Below are 21,567 nucleotides of genomic sequence, written 5' to 3' on the forward strand. Positions count from 1 at the left end.
CCTCTTTTCTTTCTTTAAAACTTGGGCAAATTATCTGTTTTCTTTCTCTTTACTTCTCCAGTCCTCATTTTTCTCATTAATTAACGAAAATGAAGTTAATTACACTTTTGTGATTGTTTGTTTGTTTTTTTCAAAGGGAGCCGCTGATACAGAGTCCTGTCCCTCCCTTCCCCTCATCCTCCCTCCTCCGCCTCCCCTCTTATTACCGCAAACAGGATTTTTAAGACCCCCCCAACACACACACACACACTGTCTGCTCTTATTTACTTGTTGATTTATATGCCGCTGCGTGCAGCCCCAGACGTGCTCAGACGTCCTTTCATTTCCACGGCCAATTAAATCCACAACAATGCCGCTCGGCCACCGGCGCTCCGCTCAACGTCAGTCTCGCTCTTAAAAGACGACACAATTTCCCCACGAGGGGTTTGTCTTCTTCACGTTTCTCTGTTTTCTTCCCCTCCAAAAAAGATGGAAACACACGCATATATATATATATATATATATATATATATATATATATATATATATATATATATATATATATGTATAGCAATTGACAAATACGATCATATTTGTGTATATTTGTCAGTATGCGAGAGAAATGAAACAAACAAACATACTAACACACACACACACACACACACACACACACACACGTGTACACAGTTTACAAATAAAATGAATTATTTGTAAACCTCAATGGTTACCTCAAGGTTTGAGTTTCTGTTGGTTTGTTTGGACAGTTTAAGTATGAAATCGTTTTGGAATGTTCAATGAAAATAAAAATAGAATATTTCCACACAGGAATTTTTATTGTCCTCCGCAATTTTTCCTAGAGTATAAGAGACACAATAAATAGATTGTTAAGTTACATTTTGAGCAGGGTAAAAAAACCAAAAACAATTACTTTGCGATTAATCGCGAGTTAACTCAGGACACTAATGCGATTAATCGTTATCAAAAAATTTTAATGGAGTGACAGCCCAAATATATATGTGTATATACTATATGTGTGTGTATGCGTATATCTACAGTGAGATATTTCACGCAGCTGTATATTTTACATTCCTGCCTAAATGCTGGAACTGCATGGGGCCAAAACGTAGCACTTTAATGAGCATTTACGTTTGACGTAGCTCCACCGTGACTTCTGCTGCTACTGCTCGGTTGCTATGGAAACACTTTCTGCTGAAGCTAACCCGCTCAGTCCCACGGGTGCCTAAACTCCCTCCGGTGGAGGAAAAAGTTGGAGAGTGCATTTATAAATTTTTATTTTATTCTATTTTATTTGGTGTACTACTTTCTTCTTCTTCTTCTTCTTCTTCTTCTTCTTCTTCTTCTTCCTCTTCGTTGGTGTGTTTGAGGACGCCAGTGTTCACCCTAAATACCCTAAAAAATGCTGTCAGGCAGCTGGATTGTCCACACCAGGCTTCCTATCTATATATATATATATATATATATATATATATATATATATATATATATATATATATGTATATATATATATATATATATATGTATATATATATATATATATATATATATATACATATATATACCCTTTTATTAATGTGTTTTTTGCGCAGTATATCAGTGTATTAACCTTTTACCAATATAAAAATCCTAAATTCAGGCAAATTTTACTCAGTGGACCTTTAACCAGCAGCCCTTAAACAGCCAACAGCCTGTTTGTCTCTGTGTCTGCCCCCCCCCCCCCCCACCCCCACCCCGGTGGTCAACCTGTAACCCCCGCCTTCACCGTCCCCGCCCCGCCCCCAACCTCCAAAAACACACGGCCAGCCGTGATTGGTCCACAACTCAACAAGGCCGTTTCACGGCGCATTGGACTTTATATCCCGGGCGCCCATTTCAGCGCTTTAATTGTGTGTGTGTGGGCAACGGACTCGCAGTTGACTTCCTCCGGTCATGTATAAATAATCACTTAATCCATGAGTAATTTATGATTTTAAAAGTTCATTTTGGTGCCGTTTTCTGGCTAATGCCCACGCTGGAAAAGTGCTGCGATCTGCAAGGAGGGCGGAGACTGCGCAGGTCAGCCGATGTTGCGCAGGGCCACTTAGGCATCGATCATGGGGGCCATTAGCGCACACACACACACACGCGCACACACACACACACAGTGATAGCGTTGCTTGGAGGTATCCATTGTCTTTGTTTCGCTGATGCGCACTCTGCAGCCATGATCTTTACCTTTAACGTCCATTTACATTGATTGCGCGAAACTGCTGTTCTGCTGCTGCTGCTGCTGCGCCGTTTGCATTCTGATGCCACAGTGCAAAGTGTGTGTTGCAAAGAAAAGTAAAGTTCAAGGAGAACTCGCTCTCTGCTTTACAAGCGATGAGCGCGTACGGCAGCACAGAGACGTGGCGCTGGTCCATTGGAGCAGCATAAAGACCGACTGGGTCACAGTGAAGTTACAGAGTAAAGCGGTTTTCAAACAGTGACAGTGTTGCTGCTGACAATGAGGATGCTGTCTATTCTTTACTTTATTTCTACACACACACACACACACACACACACACACACACACACACACACACACACACACACAGATATACATATAGGCATGGGCTGTCCCTTGCCTGCTCATGTAGTTTCAGGCAGTGGCGTGAACGATTTCACATAAACACAAACGATTACAAAGTAGAAATGGACACAGAAAAGGGGCTTTTCTTGATTCCATTTTTATTGACCAAGTTTGTGCAGGCCAAACAAGGAACAAAAGGAACAAAAACAAACTACAGAAGAAGTAAAAGTAAGGGTAAACAAGTAAACAATGTGCAACCGGAAGTACAAATAAACTATAAAGTATGAACAGTGTGCAACTCGGTGGAGGAGAAGGTTTGAGTTTTTTGAGGGCATCTGGACAGTTTAAGTATGTATAATTGTTTTGGAATATTCCAATGAGAATAAAAATAGAATATTTCCATATATATATATACAATCAATGTTTACACACTATATACAAATTGCATATGTATATGTGATTATTTAGTCTGAAGCAATGAGGCATAAAAGAAAACCATCCTGTTGGAGACCCTGTTTGAAGAGATGTGATTTACAACTCAATGACTCACACTATAGACTGAATGACACTGAAAAGAAAAACAAGACAAAATTGTACCGTTGGAACAAAACGATCTCAGAACAAAACTGTGGGAATAAAATGTATGAATGCACGTCCAATTAAGGGATTCAGGGACACAACTAATTATAAACAGAGCTGAAATGATTCCGTACAGCTGCAGCTGTAACTGTAACGTACACTTGAAAAATGATTACCTCTGCCCTTCCCTTTCCCTTCCCCCATTTGCATTCAGACATAGTGTTTCACAACAAGGTGTTCATCTACTGTATGTTCAACTGTTGTTGCTTTTTTTTGTGGCTTGTTTTCAAATGTACTGTTTTTTCTGTGTAAGTAAAAAAAAAAGAAAACTACAACTGGCATGCTTTTTTTTTTAATTTAACATTCAGCCTGACATTAAAATATGATAAACTAGTATCGGCTAATATGCGCTGCTGCTGAGCTTTTACTTCTGACCTTTGCAAAACGTTCAAAGCGTTGGAGAGAAAAAAAAATACATTGTCATACATTATACTTGTCACACAAGACGACGGCTTCAACGCGCTTCCATGACAAAAGCGGTTTCCATCACACAACACGAAACTACATTCGAAGAAAAGAACGTTTAAATTCAGTAACAGTCATACGCAATACGCTACAATAGGACTACAACCCCCAGAGATCCTCGAATTTGAATGAAAAAGAAAAAGAAGAAGAAACCTGTGCCGCTGGTTGGTCGAGTCAGCGTCCAATCACAGGGCAGAGACGTGTCTCGCGCACAGGGCAATTTCTTCGTCATGGCGTCTGTCGGGGCTCAATTCTTCTCCAGGATGTCGCTCCTGGCCGTTTTATTCGTCCTAGTGCTGTGTCTGCCACCCGGGGGAGGACAGAAGAAGAAAGAGGTGAGTCCCGGAACCTCCGCTCACAGTTTATGTCCCTAACCGACGTCGTTGACGCTGTTGAAACGGGAGCGAGCCCGTGCAATCTGCCGGTGTGTGTGTTGACGTTCGGTCCGGAAGTGTCCCAGCGTGAGTGTTCCGCTGGCGAACACGGTCAAAATGTGAAATAAACACCCGGTGTGCCAGTGTGTGTTTGGACAAGTGACGTGGTGAACTGTTGCATGTCGAACCTTTTTTTTTTTTTTTTTTTTTTTCCGTCGCTGTGAGGACACGTTCAGCTTTGTGCGCCCGGCGCAGAGGCAGGTCGCGCTAACGCGGCTAACTGCACACATAGCCGGTTTGACAGCGCGGTTTCCGGGATGCTCGTGTCACCCCAGTTGTATCGCGCTCAGCAGAGTGGATTAGAAACCAGCGTTTAGTGTTTAAGTGTATATTTTGTGTCTGTGATTTTTGCAAGACGGTAAACGTCAGGTGTGTTAAAACAGGCAATACCGGAAGTTGTTTCTTGCTAGTTGCTAGACGGCGATGCAGCTCCGTTTTTTTTGTTTTTTTTTTGCATTGCCGTTGTGAAAGGTGTCAGTTTCCGCTGAAACTGGCACCAGCAGGAAGCAGCTGTTTCTTTCTTTCTTTCTTTCTTTCTTTCTTTCTTTCTTCATCTGTACCTCCTCTGGTGGTAAAGGTCGTTGTTGCTGTGACCCGCGAGGTTGCCCGCTGCCCGACCTGCTTTATTGACCGCTGCTGTGATTTAGATTTGACGTTGAAACGAAATAAACTTCACTCATTACTTTTTCATAACATCACAGTAGATTTTTCATTTGGTTGTCTATGCAGCAACGGGACCAAAAAAAAAATCTTGAGGAAAAAAAAAAATACTGCTAATTTGTACGATGTTTTTGTCCAAGTATGTTTATTTTATGTCACAGCTTTATTGGAAGCTAAATGATGAGTCCTTCAGAGAACTTCCTGTGCATCAGTGGTCACTTATGCAACAAACAAAACAGTCTTGACCTTTGGCCATACCCGCTGTAATTATTGATAATAGCAGCAGTTAATTGAGATCCTTATTAATACCAATACAAAATCAAATCAAATTGTGCGCTTAATTTGAATCAGATGTCAAAATTCAAGTGATTTGGAACTGGGAAAAACTGCAAATTCTACACAGTTGCTCCCGAGAGTGAAACGAAGCAGGAAAAAAAATAATATACTAATATGTCTTCGTGTGCAAGTACAGACTTTCAAATTGAGACTCAATTTTCCCCTGAACACTGATGCATGAGGCAGTCGGACAGGGTTACAAGCTTGGGGTTGTCGGGTCCCACTCTTATTTCTCGAGGGGGAAATCTTAACGATTTCCTGGTGATACTCTAGTTGGCCGGTGAACCTGTCTGTGTTCTGTCATTGTATGACTGCATTAGTGCAATTATCCCTCCCCGCAGCTGGGAGGGGCTCTTGTCCCACTGGGATCATCATCGTCCTCATCAAGCTGGAAAAACGTCAGTGAGACAGGTGTAAGCTGTCATTAGGTGCATTCATTCCTTCAGGGTCCGTATGGACAATTGTTCCGTCTTTTGTCTTGCTGGGTTTATGTACCCGCGGTGCCCTTGAGGCAGCCAGAAGCAAACGACAAGCTGAAACCTATAATGGGCTGAAACTCGGTCGTCACTGTCAGCGTTAACGGGAGGCGACGCTCTGAACGGCAGCGATATCAATTTTAGAGTTTATAAAAGCAATCAAGGTCGCGGCTTGTACGAGATGCTTGCCAACTCTGTCTTCTCCCCCATACAACTCTCCCAGACAGGAAGTGCTATGAGCGCATGTGTCTGGAAATCAGCTCTTTTTGATGTCGCATGAGGGCCACTGATACCTCAGCCTCTGTGACCAACCATCCAACCAGGCGTTGGCTCCGCCCGCACCACTGAGAAGAGAAGCGATAGTTCCAACGGAGCCCCAGTTTTAGCAGGAGGCCGAAAAACCCGGTGGTTTTTTTTGTTTGTTTTTTTTTTTTCTGCTGGAGGCTGCAAACAGATGGCTAAGTCTGTCGTTTTGTGCCCGCGTGCAGTGAAGTTTTTGTCCGACGAGTCGTCGCGGAGGCTGCTCCCTTGAAGGGCTGCAAATTGATGAAAGTAATCAGCTGCAAATGGGAGTAAGATGGGGACCTTGATGATTCACCGGTTAATAACTGGCAGGGGCTGCTGATGGGCACGTCTGGGTAATTTGAATTTGTTCCAAGACGGCTCTTATTTCTCATAACACCTTAACGGCGTCTCTAATACCAGGCGATTCCGAGGTATGAGCTCGTCTGTTTCTCCGTGTCAAGGTGTTAATAGGACTAACGGCTCGGGCTGCGTGCGAGTCTGTCGCAGGACGAGTGAGACGTAGCGCCGCTGTTGCATGACATACACATCTGATTCCTTCACATTTAACTGAGCTTCCTTTTCAAATTCCGGCAAACAACGGACGCAGCATTGCTACAGAAACGACGGCAAACGGTTGCAAATTAGCGCTCCAAATTGTTGATTCAAAAAGAAGATTTGCTTTGAAGTTAGTTAGTCGCTCGCTCTTCCTCGCTTCGATCTCACCGTCATCACTGGTTGCGTTTCCATCACCCCTAGAGTTGTGCAAAACCTAAATATGGCAATAAAGACCTTTTTTTTCTTGGTTTTGACGCTCTCACGAGGTGGTTTTTCCAGACGTATCCATATGGAGGAATATCGCAAAAGTGTCATCGAAACACTTTTTTTTTTTTTCTTCACATCAGCAGATGTGACGTACGAGGTCACATGACCAGTTCGCTTCAAGTGAATATGGCACGTTATGATTGGACGGAGGAGACAAAATATATATTTTTTTTTTACAAGTTATCAAAGATAAAAAAATAGAACGATCATTCTTGACAGCAAACAAACGTAAACAAACCAAAAGCTGCAACGTAACTGAAACTCTCTGGACTTGCAAAGTAATTTTTTACATTTCCTCTCATCTTCACCGTGTTGCCGATAAATACTTTGACAATAAATGCAGAAACTTCGATGTTTCAGATCCACAAACTCCTGATCTGCGAATAGATCAGAAAACTGATCGGCAACAAGATATGATTTTTTTTTTAAATTTTTTTTAAGATTAATCAATTATTCAACAATAATTATTTTTAATGACCACCAGGCTTATACATTTGACTATCGATGATTTATTTATTCATTAATATAGGTGTCGCCACAGCAGCAAATAAACTGATATGACGATGATATGCATTTGGAACATTGACATTTACTGTCATTGTCTCAAATTTTCCGGGGCAGAATGCGACCATTATGGGGCAGTCTGGAGCCCCTGGTGTCTGTGGCCTGAAACTGCATCTTGCTGGTTGACTGAGCCCCCCCCCCCCAAAAAAAAAACACAAAAAAAACCAAACAACAGCTGTGAATTGGCTCAAACTACTGTAGTTGAAACCAAACTGTCCCCAGCGGCTGGTTTAGATTTCAGCGCGCTAGCGGGCTGCAAATGCGTCCGGAGGAAACAGAAAAGTACGGCGCATTAATATTATTTGAAATGATGGATAACTGCACCTGCTGTAGCCCAAAGGTACGTGGCCGAGGCGACGGAGGAGGAAATGAAATGAGGAAGTCGGGGCTGCGTGCGCGTGCGTTTGAAAGCCCTGGTCCGGGGGCACCTGGGGGGGAGGGGACGCAGTCAGACGGGCAGAAAGAATATTTATATGACTTGAGCGCGGCCGTGTTCATCACGCCGACTCGGCCGTGATCTCACACGTCCAGCGCCTGCGTTTTTTTTTTTTTTTTTTTTTTTGCGCTGCGCTTCCTTTTTTTTCAGTATATTTGGGGCTGAGCGCAGCACAAAAGGGAGGACTAATGGAAGAGAGAGCGTTGTATATCCACCCAAAGGTTGTGGAGGCTGCGGGGCCACGCCATGGGGACTCGGCGAACGAGTGGATCAGAGGAACGGCCCGGCCCGGCCCGGCTCGGCTCGGCTCGGCTCTGCACGCACAGGTGCAATAATCCAGCGACTGAGGACCTTTGCGGGGGTTGGGCGGGGAGGGGGGGGACAATTGGAGTCTGAGCTCCAGGGTTTATGAGGCGAAGCGCTGGCGGAAGCAACATTTACCTGTTCTAGTTGCAGGGAATGGATTCAGTCAGACTTGGAAGATTGGCTCTGCATCGTCTTCCTGCCTCGTTGTATTGATGTGTTGCTTTGCTGCAGCAAAAAAAAATCTCTTAAAGTCTCACTGAACTCCATACTGCAGTATTTCTTTTCACTGTTGTGTATAAAAATCCAGGTATTAGAGCAGCACGACGACGACAAAAGCAAAAGGATATTGCGCTCAAATCGCAGATTCCACCGTTTTTTTTTTGTTTTTTTTTACTCTTTGTTGTCCATAAACGACAGCCGTTTGCCAAAAGCTCAGCGGCGCTGTAGTTTTTCCAAACGGCTTTAAAATCCAGCGCAGCGATGGCTGCTCGTAGTTAAAAACCTGCCGTCGCTCCGCCGGAGCCTCTGGGTGCCGGTCCTGGCTAATTACTGCACCTGGTGGCACTTTATGGACGACTGGACCGCCAGTCAGTCTGTCTGTCTGTCTGTCTGCCTGTCTGTCTGCCTGTCTGTCTGTCTGTCTGTCCATACCTGCATTTTCACGACCCCTAGAGTTGCGCCAAACCTAAATATGGCCATATAAAAAAACTGGTGCTGGAAAACAGCTCCACTTGGAAAAACCTCTCCAATACGACTGAAAGGTTTCGATGCTCTCATCAGGTGGTTTTGCACACGCATCCATATGGAGGAATATCTCAAAAGTGTCACGGAAACACTTTTTTTTTTTTTTTTTCTAGATTTACACCTCACTGGTCACGTGACGTACATGGTCACGTGACCAGTTCACTGACCTGTGACCAGTTTGCCGACAGCAAACAAATGATTGTACTTTGTTGAAATATTGGAAATACTGCTTTTATTTTTTTGCGAAAAAACACTGTCATGGAGACGCAACTTGTGACGGATGAGAACGTTTGTTTGCACAAAGTTTTACCTGCGCTGTTTTTTTGCTCTCTATTTATAATACATAATACATATTTATCGCTGAGGCGCATTGCATTCCCTGGATTTAAAAAAAAACTTGTCGTGTCATTTTGAGATCAGGATATCGTACTGATAAGAAGAAAAAAAATCGAGTGGTTATGAGATAAAATAAAGAAAAGGAAATGTTGTGGAAATCCTCTCTAATCAGTGGGCAGTGATGGCGCTGTCGCAGTTCATCTGCTCTTACTACCTTCTCACTTTGAGACGCTGGGAAACACTTGCATTTCTTAAAACTGTGTTAATATTAGTATTAGTATGTCAACGCTGCGCAGGTACGGAAGCGAGATTTTCATCTCCTAATTCTGAGATCTTTTCTCACAATTACGAGACGAGGTGCCTCATTTTTTTTTTTCTCTTTTATCCAGTGAATGCGATGCGCTTCCGTAATTTATTGCCGTACTTGAAAAAAATGGGGGGGGGGGGGAAATCCATGTTTAACGCTGGGAGAGACAGACGGGCAAACACACAGACGGATTCCAACGACATTTCCTCTTATTTTCCCACCCTGAATCTTAATTTAATGTGCAGCCTCTCCGACCGACATAGATGGTCAGCAGAATCGCTGATTAGCAGTTTGTGACTCCCGGAGGTGAAATGAAAAGACGAGCGGCTCAACAAGTGAAATGTCACCCGCCGCGTCTTCTCCAGAAGAAGGTCAGGCTCCGCCCACAGAGTTGGATGTAAATGAACGGCTAATTTACTGGAGTGCCCGTGAAGTGCGAGTCGTTGCGTTAGCACACGTTAGCGCTGCGTTTTTTTCCCACACTGTTCTCAGCCGCATTGAATGAATCCCGTGGCAATCCACCGCTACTATCATATACACTATAATACTATAAAATTAGACTTTTTCTTTTGTGTGTGTGTGTTAATCGTGACAATATAGTGTCTTCATTTAGTGACGGGTCCGTCAGTGTGACACCTGGGGAACCTGTTCAGATGCACGGAGCTGGTTTCCCGGGACGAGAGGCTCGCATTCCCATTCAAAAGACGCTCACGACTGCGCAATTAAAAATATAAATATATGTTGTTTTTTTTTCTAACCAATTTAGTGAAATTGCATCATTTTTCCCAGCGCGCCTGACATTATCTCACAGTACACCAGTGTGCTGCCATACAGCGGTTGAAAAACCTTAAATAACATTAGCAAATAAAAATAGCCTCTCCTCCTCCTCCTCCTCGTCTTTCTCCTCCTCCTCCTCCTCCTCCTCTTTCTTCCTATTTTTATTTTACAGCTTCCCTTCTTCTGTTCATAGCTTTTTGTCGTTCCTCTTGTCTTCTTCTTCTTCTTCTTCTTCTTCTTCTTCTTCTGTCTCGTGGACCTCCTCCCCGGCTCTGCTCGGCCTGCCATCAGTCTTGGGATTATTCTGCGTCTCATCTTGTGTTGCTCAAACGGCAGCGGAGGCGATGGCGATGACACCGGCGGCCCTACAATGGTGCCTTGTTATTTAGCGTGGCGGAAGGTTCCGGCGCCGGGCGTGGCTGAGTGAACTGGGTCTGATGTGTTATGGCGTCGCTCATCAAGCCTGATGCTGATGCTGCTGCTGGGAATCATTGCTGCGGCTGCTTTGCCTCGCTGACAGACGACTGCGGCTGCCCAGCGCGGTTTTCCCAGCAGTCGGGCCGGGTTTCCAGGGCCGGAAGATATCCCTTCTCTCCCTCCTCCTCCTAGCTCCTCTTCTTCCTCCTCATCCTCCCCCCGCTCCCTCCTCTACTTCCTCTTCCTCCTTCCCCTCTCCCTCCTCCTCTTCCTCCCCCTCCTCCTTCTCCTCCACGTCTTCCTCACTCCTCCCCCTCTTCTCTTCTCTTCCTCCCCCTCCTCCTGCTCCACCTCTTCCCCACTCCTCCTCCTCTGCCTCCTCATCCTCCTCCTCTTCATCCTTCTCCTCCTCCCCCTCCTCCTCATTCTCCTCCTCCACCTCGTCCTCGCTCCATCTCCTCCCCGCCTCTCTTCTTCCTCCTTCTCCTCCTCCCCCTCCCCCGCTCCTCCTCCACCTCTTCCCGGCTCCTCCTCTTCCTCTTCCTCCTTCTCCTCCTCCCCCTTCCCCCGCTCCCTCCTCTACTTCCTCTTCCTCCTTCCCCTCTCCCTCCTCCTCGCTCCTCCTCCACCTCTTCCCGGCTCCTCCTCTTCCTCCTCGCTCCTCCTCCTCCCACACCACCTCTCCCTCATCTTCCTAGCTCCTCCTCTTCCTCGCTTCTCCTCCCCGCCTCTCTTCTTCCTCCTCCTTTTCCTCCTCCTCCCCTCTGACTAGTTTTGCCATTTTCCTGACATTTCCCAGCAGTTAATTTCTGGGCCGTGTTGTCAGACTTGAGTGATGTGTGCTTGCTTTCTGTTGCTGTTTGGAAAATGAATGTGCGGCTCCTCCATTCGTCAGCCGGCCTCCCGCTCGCTCCTTCGCCGACGCCTTTCTTCCTCCTCTTCTCGACTGATACGGCGCCCAATCACTCATCACCGCCCCCTGCCCCTCCCCCCAGCCTCTAAAAGCAGGTGAAGTCACTCATTCAACGAACCGCTCGCTTATTCATGTGCGTCTGACATTTGAAACTTTTTAACAAAGTGTGGCGCAAAAAGAAAAAAAATAAATATATATCAGCCATCACTTCCTGGAAGTTGGAAGTTTGAAGAAGGTCTGATTTTGATTTGATTTTTTTTTTTTTCCCAAACATGCACCATAAACTGTCTGACGTGGAAACTGTCTCTGTCTCTGTCAGGGTGGCGCTGCTCCCTGTTATCTCGGTCCTTCCTTCTTATTTCTGCTCCAACATTAGTCTGGATTTATGGATTTACACTGTTTTCCCAGACAGGAAGTGAGGTCGCCGTTGGTCAGCTGGTCGGCCGCCGGCTGATATGAGGCTGAGTGTTGTGCGTTGTGCACCTGTGTGTGTCTGGCTGCCGGCCGATAAGACGTCTCACTCTTATCCCCCCCGACATACCTGTGTTGATGTGACAGTTCTGCTCACACACACACACACACACACACACACACACACACACACACACACACGCAGGCAGATGCACCGTCCACGCTAAGCTGCTGGATGGACAGCATCACCTTGCAGTCTCTCTCGCTCTCTCTCTCGTCATGCATGACAAAGTGCACGTGTACATGTGTGTGTGTGTGTGTGTGTGTGTGTGTGTGTGTGTGTGTGTGTGTGTGTGTGTGTGTGTGTGTGTGTGTGTGTCAGGAGATGGTGAGTCCTACTTCACCTGGCTGTGATCTCATTGCTTGTGAATTATTGATTTGTGTGTTGTTAACACAGCCTTTATTTGTTTTCCATCTTTTTCTTCTTCTTCTCCTCGATTCTCCTCCTCCTCCTTCTCCTTGTCCTCAATCTTCCTCCTCCTTCTTCTCCTCGATCCTCCTCCTTCTCCTTCTTCTTCTTCTTCTTCTTCTTCTCCTCGATCCTCCTCCTCTTCCTCCTTCTTCTTCTTCTCCTCCTCAATCCTCCTCCTTCTTCGTCTTCTTCTCCTCGATCCTCCTCCTCTTCCTCCTCCTTCTTTGTCTTCTTCTCCTGGATCCTCCTCCTCTCCCTCCTCCTTCTTCGTCTTCTTCTCCTGGATCCTCCTCCTCTTCCTCCTCCTTCTTCGTCTTCTTCTCCTCGATCCTCCTCCTCTTCCTCCTCCTTCTTCGTCTTCTTCTCCTCGATCCTCCTCCTCTTCCTCCTCCTCTTTCTTCTTCATCTTCTTCTCCTCGATCCTCCTCCTCTTCCTCCTCCTTCTCCTTCTTCTTCTTTTTCTCCTCGAGCCTCCTCCTCCTCCTCTTCCTCCTCCTTTGTCTTCTTCTCCTCGATCCTCCTCCTCTTCCTTCTTCTTCTTCGTCTTCTTCTCCTCGATCCTCCTCTTCTTCCTCCTCCTTCTCCTCCTTCTCCTTCTTCTTCTTTTTCTCCTCGAGCCTCCTCCTCCTCCTCCTCCTCCTCCTCCTTCTTTCCCAGAAAGCCTTTATTTATCCAGGGAGCATGGGTGCAATCACGCCAGTGGTGGCAGTGATGTCGAGCGGCGGTCTCCTCTGACTCCTTTTCTCATTTTTGCTGAGGCAAACACGATAAAAAAAAAAAAAAAAACCCAGACACTTTAAAACAACACAGCAGTGTTGTTAAAAAAAAAAAAAAAAAGGGGGGAAAAAATGAAAAGTTGGAAAGTGCCCCGTCTGCCTTGCAGCCGCTGCCGCCCGCTGCTGCTGCTGCTGCTGCTGCTGCTGCTGCTGCTGCTGCTGCTGCTGCTGGGTAAATTGGGAGATTCTCTCGTGGAAAAAAAAAACCCCAGCAACAACTATTTTTGTAAATAGCTGCGAAGGAGACACAGGACGAGAGTTCAATCAGCTCAAACTGGAGAATTTGCTGCTGCTTTTTTTTTTTTTTTCAACTTCACGAGTCGTTGACTTTGATTGTACAACAAAATGTAAAGATGTTCTTTTCTTTTTACGAGGGTGTCCCGCTGATAGATGGCAGCCAGGCTCTGCACTCTGACTCTGGGAAATTTGTATAATTACAGCAGCAAAAATGAGAATGAAAAATGATATGAATGAAAAAGAAATAATGAAATAAAAATAAAATTTATTGACATCATGCCAGCATATAAGTGAGTGTTTTGTTGCACCTTTACGAAATGTAAAGTGGTTGAGAGAAGATGGTTTTATTGAGTGCAGTTGTGCAGCCTGGTGGCCGCAGGGAGAACTGACCTGCAGCGGCGGCTCCTCCTTCCGCTGGGGGTTTCTGTTCTCCGTCAGCATAACCAGGTCAATTTTAGATGGAGGGGGGAGTAATGTGCAAATATCTGGTAGATATTACCTTCAAAGTTGAGTGTCCTGTTGTTCAGTGTCCCCTGTGAAAAGAAATGTGCTCAGAGTGGAAGCCTGCTACTGCAGAGCAGCAGCAGCAGCAGCTGTATTATTCTCCCGCACTTAACCAGTTTTGCAGTTTATCGCACCGCCAACAACATCTTCATCCCAGTGCAAAGTCGCACTTTGAGCACAAAATTGCACAGCAATCCGTGGCTATTGAGCGGCGAATTTATTTGAGGTGAAATTGCAGCCGGAGTCTGATTCCAGAATAATCAGGGAGGTTTCCTGCGAGCACTTTCCTCCTTCGGTGAGTCACAGTGGCTCCCAGACGCTGTGCGGCTGCAATGTGATGGCAGTGGGGGAGGAAAGGAAAATCCAGCAACTTTGCAACTCTCTGGACTTTTGTCTCAGCCGGTATTTCACCACGACACTGCTCTAAATCCTACTACGAAATAAAACACAAGTGACATAAAATGAAGCTACTTAGCTCGAATGCTCGGCTCTCCATGGTAGCCAGGTGGGCGGGGTGAACGGAGAGGTGGATGGAGGAAGAGGATCTGACTGCGGGCTGAACCATTAGGGAAAATAATCTAATTGTGATTTAATTTGCAATTATTTTTTTATCTTTCACTCATGTATTTTTCAGGCAAAAAAAGTATATGTATTATAATAAACATCAGATTTATTATACACAAATTGTTCTTTTTTTATAGGCTAGGCTAATGTTAAGAGAAAATCAAAATCAAGCATTAATTAATATGAAAGAGCCTTTATTTATCTACTAATGTTTTTGTTTTTGCAAGATATTTTAATCGGGCTTAGAATGATTTTGTTTTGCACAAAACAGCGACAGCTTCATTCAACCGATGCTAACGTGCTAGCTGGTCTTACCTTGTTGACATTAGGGATGGGCGATATATCGGCGTTTGCGATATATCGTCAAAAAAATTCACCGCGGTAAGAATATGTCATCTCACGGTAATAACGATAAACTCGTGCTGACGACGTAATTACGTGTGCAAAGTGACAATAAACACCACGGAAACGGTTTGCAAACATCCTGTTTTACTTTTTATTTATTTTCTTTCGGGTCGGCGGACCGGGATGTTGAGGCAGGAAACGCAAAAAAATGTTAGCGAACTTTTACTGGCACGACTCCAGAGTCAATTTTAGCATGGAACCTTTTCAGGCTTTGTGTTCTAAAGGAACTCGAAGCAGACGTTGAACTTGTTTATCCACACCGTCTTTTCAAGAGCGATCTTTCTTTCTGTTCTCTGTGGCGCTAATGTTGTTAGCGAGCTACTGCTTCTGCAAACCCAGCGTGCTCCAGGCGTTCTTCTTCTTCTTCTACCGCCTTCAGGGAGTAAACTTGCGGCGCCACACCAGGCCGGGCATAGGTACTACATGGTTTTCAGTCGTGTCCAGCGTATCCGTGTAAACAGGATTTATTTATTTATTTTAATCCGGCTTTGTGTAAAAGCGTTTTTTTTTTTGTTGTTTTTAATGCCGTTTCAGAAATAGAATTGTTGTATATTTTTTAATCGTCACTTTTATCGTTATCGCAATAAATGCCAGAAATGATCGTGATAAAACCTTCTTCTGAGGAAGGCGGAAGCTCCTAGAAACTAGGAAAGAGTGCTGTGGAGGATGACACCCAGACTCCTGACCTGGTGGGAAGGAGAAATGGAGCAGCTGTCGATGGTTAGAGTGAAGCAAGCTGGGGGATTTGGACAGGGTGGATGCGTCCCAGTGTTCCATCGTGGCCCCGACAGGTGCTCCGCACGCAGCTGGGACCTCGTTCCTGTTTCAGAGTCCTTCTGCCGGCCAGTCAGCGCTTCCCCGGCTCGGTAAACCCAAGCACCCTGGTGATATTTCCAGAGATGTTTCTTTTTTAAGGCAGCTTTTAATAAAAAAAAAAAAAAAAAAAAAGCCTCTGTTCTTTGCTGCGTAATGGGTCTGGTGAGACTGGAGTTCTCACCTGAGCTGCGGAGAGAGAAAAAAAAAAAAAAGCAAACGACTTTGCGGGCTAATTAAATAGCACATTAAACTCATGGCAATGAGACGCTAATACGACAGCGCTAGTCTTCAAAGGCTAATGAGACCAATTACAACTGTGTTCTCTGTATACTTGTATGCGGCTGTTGGGGTTCTTTCCTCTCCTCTTCTTCTCCTTTGTCTCTAGTCGAGCTTTAAAGTTCCAGTGTGAAATGTTTGGATATGTTGAGAGGAAACGGGGACATCCGGTGGTTGCATTTTAGATTGCAGCGCTCCCTCACTCCCCCCCCCCCCTCCCGAGTTTGCCAGTGAACTACAGCCTTCTTCTTCTTCTTTGTTGGCTTACTTGAGGACCCCAGCGTTCAGCCTAAATGCCAAACGCGATGCTGTCAGGCAGCTGGATTGTCCACGCCGGGCTTCCTTAGAAATTTGGTGGTACAAGATGGCAGCTAACTGGGAGCAAGAGCCTTGTTTTATATTTCTAAGAGCTGTTCTCAGAGTAGGAAATGTTTTATAGGTAGTATATTAAGCTTTTGACAATATAAAAATCATAAATTAAGCCAAATTCCACACCCATTGGACTTATAAGAGTGAACTGAAAAGGTTCTGCGCAGTCTTGTGTGTCAGAGAGCGGCGTTGAATCGGAGGATGAAGCGGCGGAGGAGGAAGAGGAGGAAGAGGAGAGGGAGGGAGAGGTGGTTAGAAAAGGTCAGGCCGGCTGTGACATGCAGCGGAAGGGGAAGAAGCCGACTGACCTCCAAAGTCCAGCAGGCTCCGAAACTCCTCGACCTTTGCTTAAGGTCAACCCCAGGAAACTTTCAGGTCTTCTCCACTTGCTTCTCCTTCCTCCCCTGGCGCTGCTAAAGACTGCAGCTACTGCCCCCCCCCTGCACTCAAATTACATTTAGGTAGTTTTGTGCTTTCGCCAGCCGTTTCTTTGGTTGGTTGGTCCGAACCGTGGATTATAAAAATGACTATGAGATTTTCCACTGGCTGGGAGGGATTAGGCCCAAACCGGAGGGACGGAGAGTCTCTCCATACATTTACAAGCCGCCTTATTGGAATTGCAGGGTCAGGTATCGTCCGCTTACTTCTCATTAAAAGCTCCACGTATTACGCCAAAAAAAAAATTGTGTTTCCAGCAACAATCGGTGACAGTAGCTGCGTTTCCAGGACGTTTTTTTTTGCAAAATAAAAGTGATATTTTTAAAGTTTCGACAAAGTTCAATTGGCGTTTCAGTTTGAGTGGTGTGGCAATTCTCGTGAAGATTTGATGAGAATTGTGTTTGCTTTTGTTTTTTTTACGCTTATTTGCTTGTCAGGAATGTTTGCTGTATTTTACTCTTCGATTACTTGTATAAACTTGTATATATATTTTTTCGTTGACGGGGGGGGGGAGAGATTATGACTGCCTTCACGTGGGCCGGGGACAGAGACACGCAGCGGGCCGGATGTGGCCCGCGGGCCGTAGTTTGGGGACCCCTGCTCTATATGGATACGTGTGAAAACCACCTCACGAGAGTCAAAACCTTTTAGCCATGCTTGAGAGGTTTTTCCATGTTTATCTGTTTCCATCACCAGTTTTCTATTGCCATTGTGGTGCCAACTTCAGCGTCGTGCACCACAGTACGTTTTGAACGGTCCGTGCCGTGTGTTCAGTCGGAACTCTTGGATCTGATTTGATCATGTGACACGCAGCAGACTGGTGGCCGCCGCCGCCGCCGGCTGGTTGTTGCGTTACGACGTGTCATCGAGGAAAATGTGGCTTCAGATGAGAAGTGAAAGCTCATTTTCCTCCTGTCTAATCTGTCCAATCCTTTTTCTCCGACATGACTCCACCTCTCTCCCTCTCTCTCTCTCTCTCTCTCCCTCCCTCGCTCGCCCCCCCGCCTCTCTCCTCCTCACCACCGCCAGTGCTCTCAAGGTGCTGCGTGCATTCCAATCCTACCTTTTTAATTGGCGCAACCCTTTGAAACATCATTCCATCGGCGGCCTCCTCGGCCTTCAAAGCGTTCCTCTAATTTTTTTTTTCATTTTATGTTATTTTTTCTTCTTAATGCGAGACGGTTAATGATGCGACGGTGCGGCACGTCCTTAAGTTCTCCGTGATCGCACTCGCACTCTCGCTCTAACCAGGAAAAACTGGAAAAAAATAAAGAAAGAAAGAAAATTGAAAAAAAAAGAAAGGGGATCTCATGGCGAGCCGAATGCTAATGAGCTGTGGAGTCACTTGACTCGGTAACAAAGAGGCAGGAGTCTTTTGAAGTGGAACACTTAGCGCAGCCCGATGGTCCTTGGCGCTCGTTCAGTCGGTCAATTTTTGAGAAGGAAAAAAAAAACGTGGGCTTTTTTTCTTTTCAAGCAGGCAGGAAGTGAGCGGACGTCCAGAGCGGCGAAGGAAAAAAAAAATGAATCAAACAGGAAGTGGCAGCCTCAGTCAAATGAATGCCCGTGTTGTTATTATTGTTTTTTATTAGTGTTGTTGTTCCTATCAGCCCGATGAGATGATAAGCCGTCGCCCCAACTGGCGTCTGAATGATGTCAGCCGTTTCATTCCATTAGTCGCAAAACACAAAATACTTCAACCGACGCCTGAGGATGTGTGTGAGTGTGTGAGCGTGAAGATTAAAAATGTCAAAACATGTCTGCCAGAAGCTTAAATCTATAAGAAAATAGGGGGCGGGGGGAAGCCTCAAACAAATTTCTTTTAATGTATTAGGCGTCGACGATAGCGACAGCTGGAATTTGAAATGGGATATAAGAAAAAAAGAAAAGAAAAAACTAGGATGATATCATTGCGGGCTGACGAGTGTGTAGACAAGCGGGGCAATGACGAGATGGCAAAGGAAAAAAAGTAGTATTTGTATTCAATAATTGTTATTAGGCAGATAAGCTGACAAATCTCCTCCCCCAGAGTCACTCTGTGATTCACAGATTGTGGCTTGACAAAGAAAATAATAACAGTGATGATAAAAATAAAAAAAATAAATCAGTGGGTTTGAAACACAAGCGTGTATTGGTTTGTCAATGTTGGGCCAGGCGGAGACGGAGCAGCACCAGCAAAACCTTACAGGCAAAACGTTTGTTTGCGTTTGTTTGCAGAAACTGTTGCTTCATTCTGCGATATTTACAGTTGAAACTTGTTGCTTTTCAAAGGTCCACTGCCTCATATTTTGGAGATTTTAAAGAAGAAACAGTGACGTCTAGTGGTTGCATTTTAGATTGCAGCACTCTTACCCCCCCCCCTCCTTCTCCTCAGCTTGCCAGTGAACTACAGTGGCCGACAAGCACAAAGCTGGACACCTCGTCCACTGTCTTCTTCTTCTTGGTTGGTTTTGTTTGAGAACGGCAACATTCACCAGGCAGCTGGATTGTCCACACCAGGCTTCCTTAGAAATATGGTGGCTAACTGGGAGCAAGACTCCTATTGATCTATGGCGAGTCTTGTATATAAATTAGGGCTGGGCGATTTTGGACGACAATAAAATCCTTTTTTTTTTTTCTTTTTCTTTTTTTTCTCAAAAAACGATCTTTAGTTTAAGGAAAAATAGCAAACAAATGTCCCTACTGGGAATGAAGTGCAACTGAAAGATACTGTAAATCCTCCTCGGCTTTAGTAAAGTGACTTTTACATGGGGATTAATCAAATGAGAACCTCACTTTCACCAACAGGTTCTGCATAAACAAAGTTTTTGGAATAAAGTGAAAACTTAAGAACCAAACACAAATGATTCCCCCTGTGGATAAAGTGACAACCTGAGCTGTCTTTCACCAAACATCACTTTCAAAATGTGCTTTGTTTTGCGATGACACTCTTTTATTAATGTATTTATGGGCACTATATTAAGCTTTTATCAAAACCCAGACTTCTTATTGGCCCAGTTTGCTTCGAGTAACCGGTGAAGAAATCTGACCCCAGACTTCATCATGGGTGTGTTGACAGAATCCACCAAATCAGCACACACACACACACACACACACACACACACACACACACACACACACACGGTCTTCCTGATGGTGGAAATCACATCGCTCTGTTTTTTTTTTTTGTTCTTTTTTTCCTCCCCGCGTTATTCATCTTCCTCTTTATGGTTGGCGTCACCTTTCATTGTGACATCTCCACCTGCCTCCTCCCTAAAGCCGTCCTTAACCTCTCGGTTACCTCTCCCCTCCCCTCCCCCCCTCCTCCACCCACATTTTCGTCCCCATTTCATTCCATTCCATTTCCTTTTCGTTCGCTTCCTGTAATAAGAAAAGAGGGAAAAAAAAACGAGTATCGCTGCTTTGATCTGCTCTCCCAGTTTCTTTTCTTTCTCTCTCTCTCTCCCTCTTTCTCCCCCCCCCCTCTCTCTCTCTCTGCAGATGATCCTTTAGCGGCGCAAAAATCCCCAAATCAGCATCACACAAAAAAAAATTGAACTTTATTTTCAACTTCTGGCAAAAAGAGTGTGTGTGTGTGTGTGTGTGTGTGTGTGTGTGTGTGTGTGTGTGAGAGAGAGCGAGCGAGCCGAGGAGGCCTTTGTTCATCGTTACACGGAGCCAATTTCCAGTAATCCCCCCCCCATCCTCTCAATGGGCGAATGGGGAGACGGCGTCGGGGCTCTTGATGGCCAAATCCGAGACCCGTGGAGCTACAATAGACCTCCGTTTAGGACACTCTTGTTCTCTCGCTCTTTCGTTCTCCCCCTCTCAAATGGGGGATCGGGCCAGAAGCCGCGGGCTTTGTCATGAGCCTGGTTCACAGATCCAGCCTGCGTGTGACTGGTGGTGGTGGTGGTGGGGGGGGGTCTATCTTGTCCCAGTCCAGCATGTACTGGCTGCTCCAGGCTCCCTGGTGGAGGTCAGCCATGCAATAAAGGCTGTTTCCAAGATCACGTTCCCAATAGTTAGTTAGGACATAATGGGATTTACGCAGCGCTGAGCCCTGCCGCCTCACAGTAAGAAGGTTGCTGGTTGGTCCAGGAGCTCTGTATCATTTATATTACATTGATTTTGACTTGATTAATATACCTTCAGTTTGATGATGATATTTAGCATGCTTATTAATTCTGCTGTTTTTGAGGGAAACGTGTAACTAGGTGATCTCTATGGGTTTACCAGGCATAGGGGGCAGCACCGGGAAAGGTTGTGTTTTTTTTTACCAGGGCAAGAAAGGCGACAGCAGCAGCAGCAGCCATTGTTTGTTCATTTGCTTGCCAATAGAAGAATAAATCCATCAAAAACTTCACTTCTTCACCTGGACCTTGTCAAATTTCTTCAATGTGGAATAAACGGTTCTGTTTATTTATCAACCAACTATGACACAACTCAATACAGCAGTACAAAAATGCTGAATCATTCCCCTTTCACGACACACAATCAAAGAAAAAGGTCCCGAGTGAAAGGAAGCTTCTCAAGGTCCAAAGCTCAGCAGCATCTCCGTCCCTGGACCGCCTTGATGGTCCGCAGCCTCCCCTGGCTGGTCCTCTGTCAGTATTTAGACATGAAATCAAATTTGAGAGGAAAAACCGGGAGATGAAGGTGCGATGGGGAAACATGGGAAGTAGCGATGTGGATAAAAAACGAGGGAAATCTGGTGGAGCGGTCGAGCTTCTTCAACTCTGGCTCACGACGACGGCCGCTGTGATTCATCCCGACGCCCTCGCTGCTCAGCGGGCTGGGAAATAAATGTTTTTAGTGGTCGCCGGCTGTTTGTGGGGAGGGCGGTCGAGGAGTT

General features: G+C 45.4%; 2 protein-coding genes across 2 annotated transcripts in view; one reads left to right on the top strand and one right to left on the bottom strand.

Annotated features, from left to right (window-relative positions):
* The window catches only part of LOC142879473 (ras-related C3 botulinum toxin substrate 2), a 199,292-nt gene that overhangs the window by 43,405 nt on the left and 134,320 nt on the right, over positions 1-21,567 (bottom strand). The window lies entirely within an intron of this gene.
* Positions 3,829-21,567, top strand: part of LOC142879398 (dolichyl-diphosphooligosaccharide--protein glycosyltransferase subunit TUSC3) — a 49,471-nt gene continuing 31,732 nt past the window's right edge. Inside the window, exon 1 of the mRNA XM_076012672.1 lies at positions 3,829-3,987. Coding sequence (XP_075868787.1) covers positions 3,883-3,987 — 105 coding nt within the window. The 5' untranslated portion in view covers positions 3,829-3,882. The remainder of the gene's footprint in view (positions 3,988-21,567) is intronic.

This window comes from Nelusetta ayraudi, unplaced genomic scaffold, assembly GCF_046127955.1.
Source record: "Nelusetta ayraudi isolate G7.1 ecotype Tasmania unplaced genomic scaffold, CSIRO-AGI_Nayr_v1 ptg000006l, whole genome shotgun sequence".
Lineage (NCBI taxonomy): Eukaryota > Metazoa > Chordata > Actinopteri > Tetraodontiformes > Monacanthidae > Nelusetta > Nelusetta ayraudi.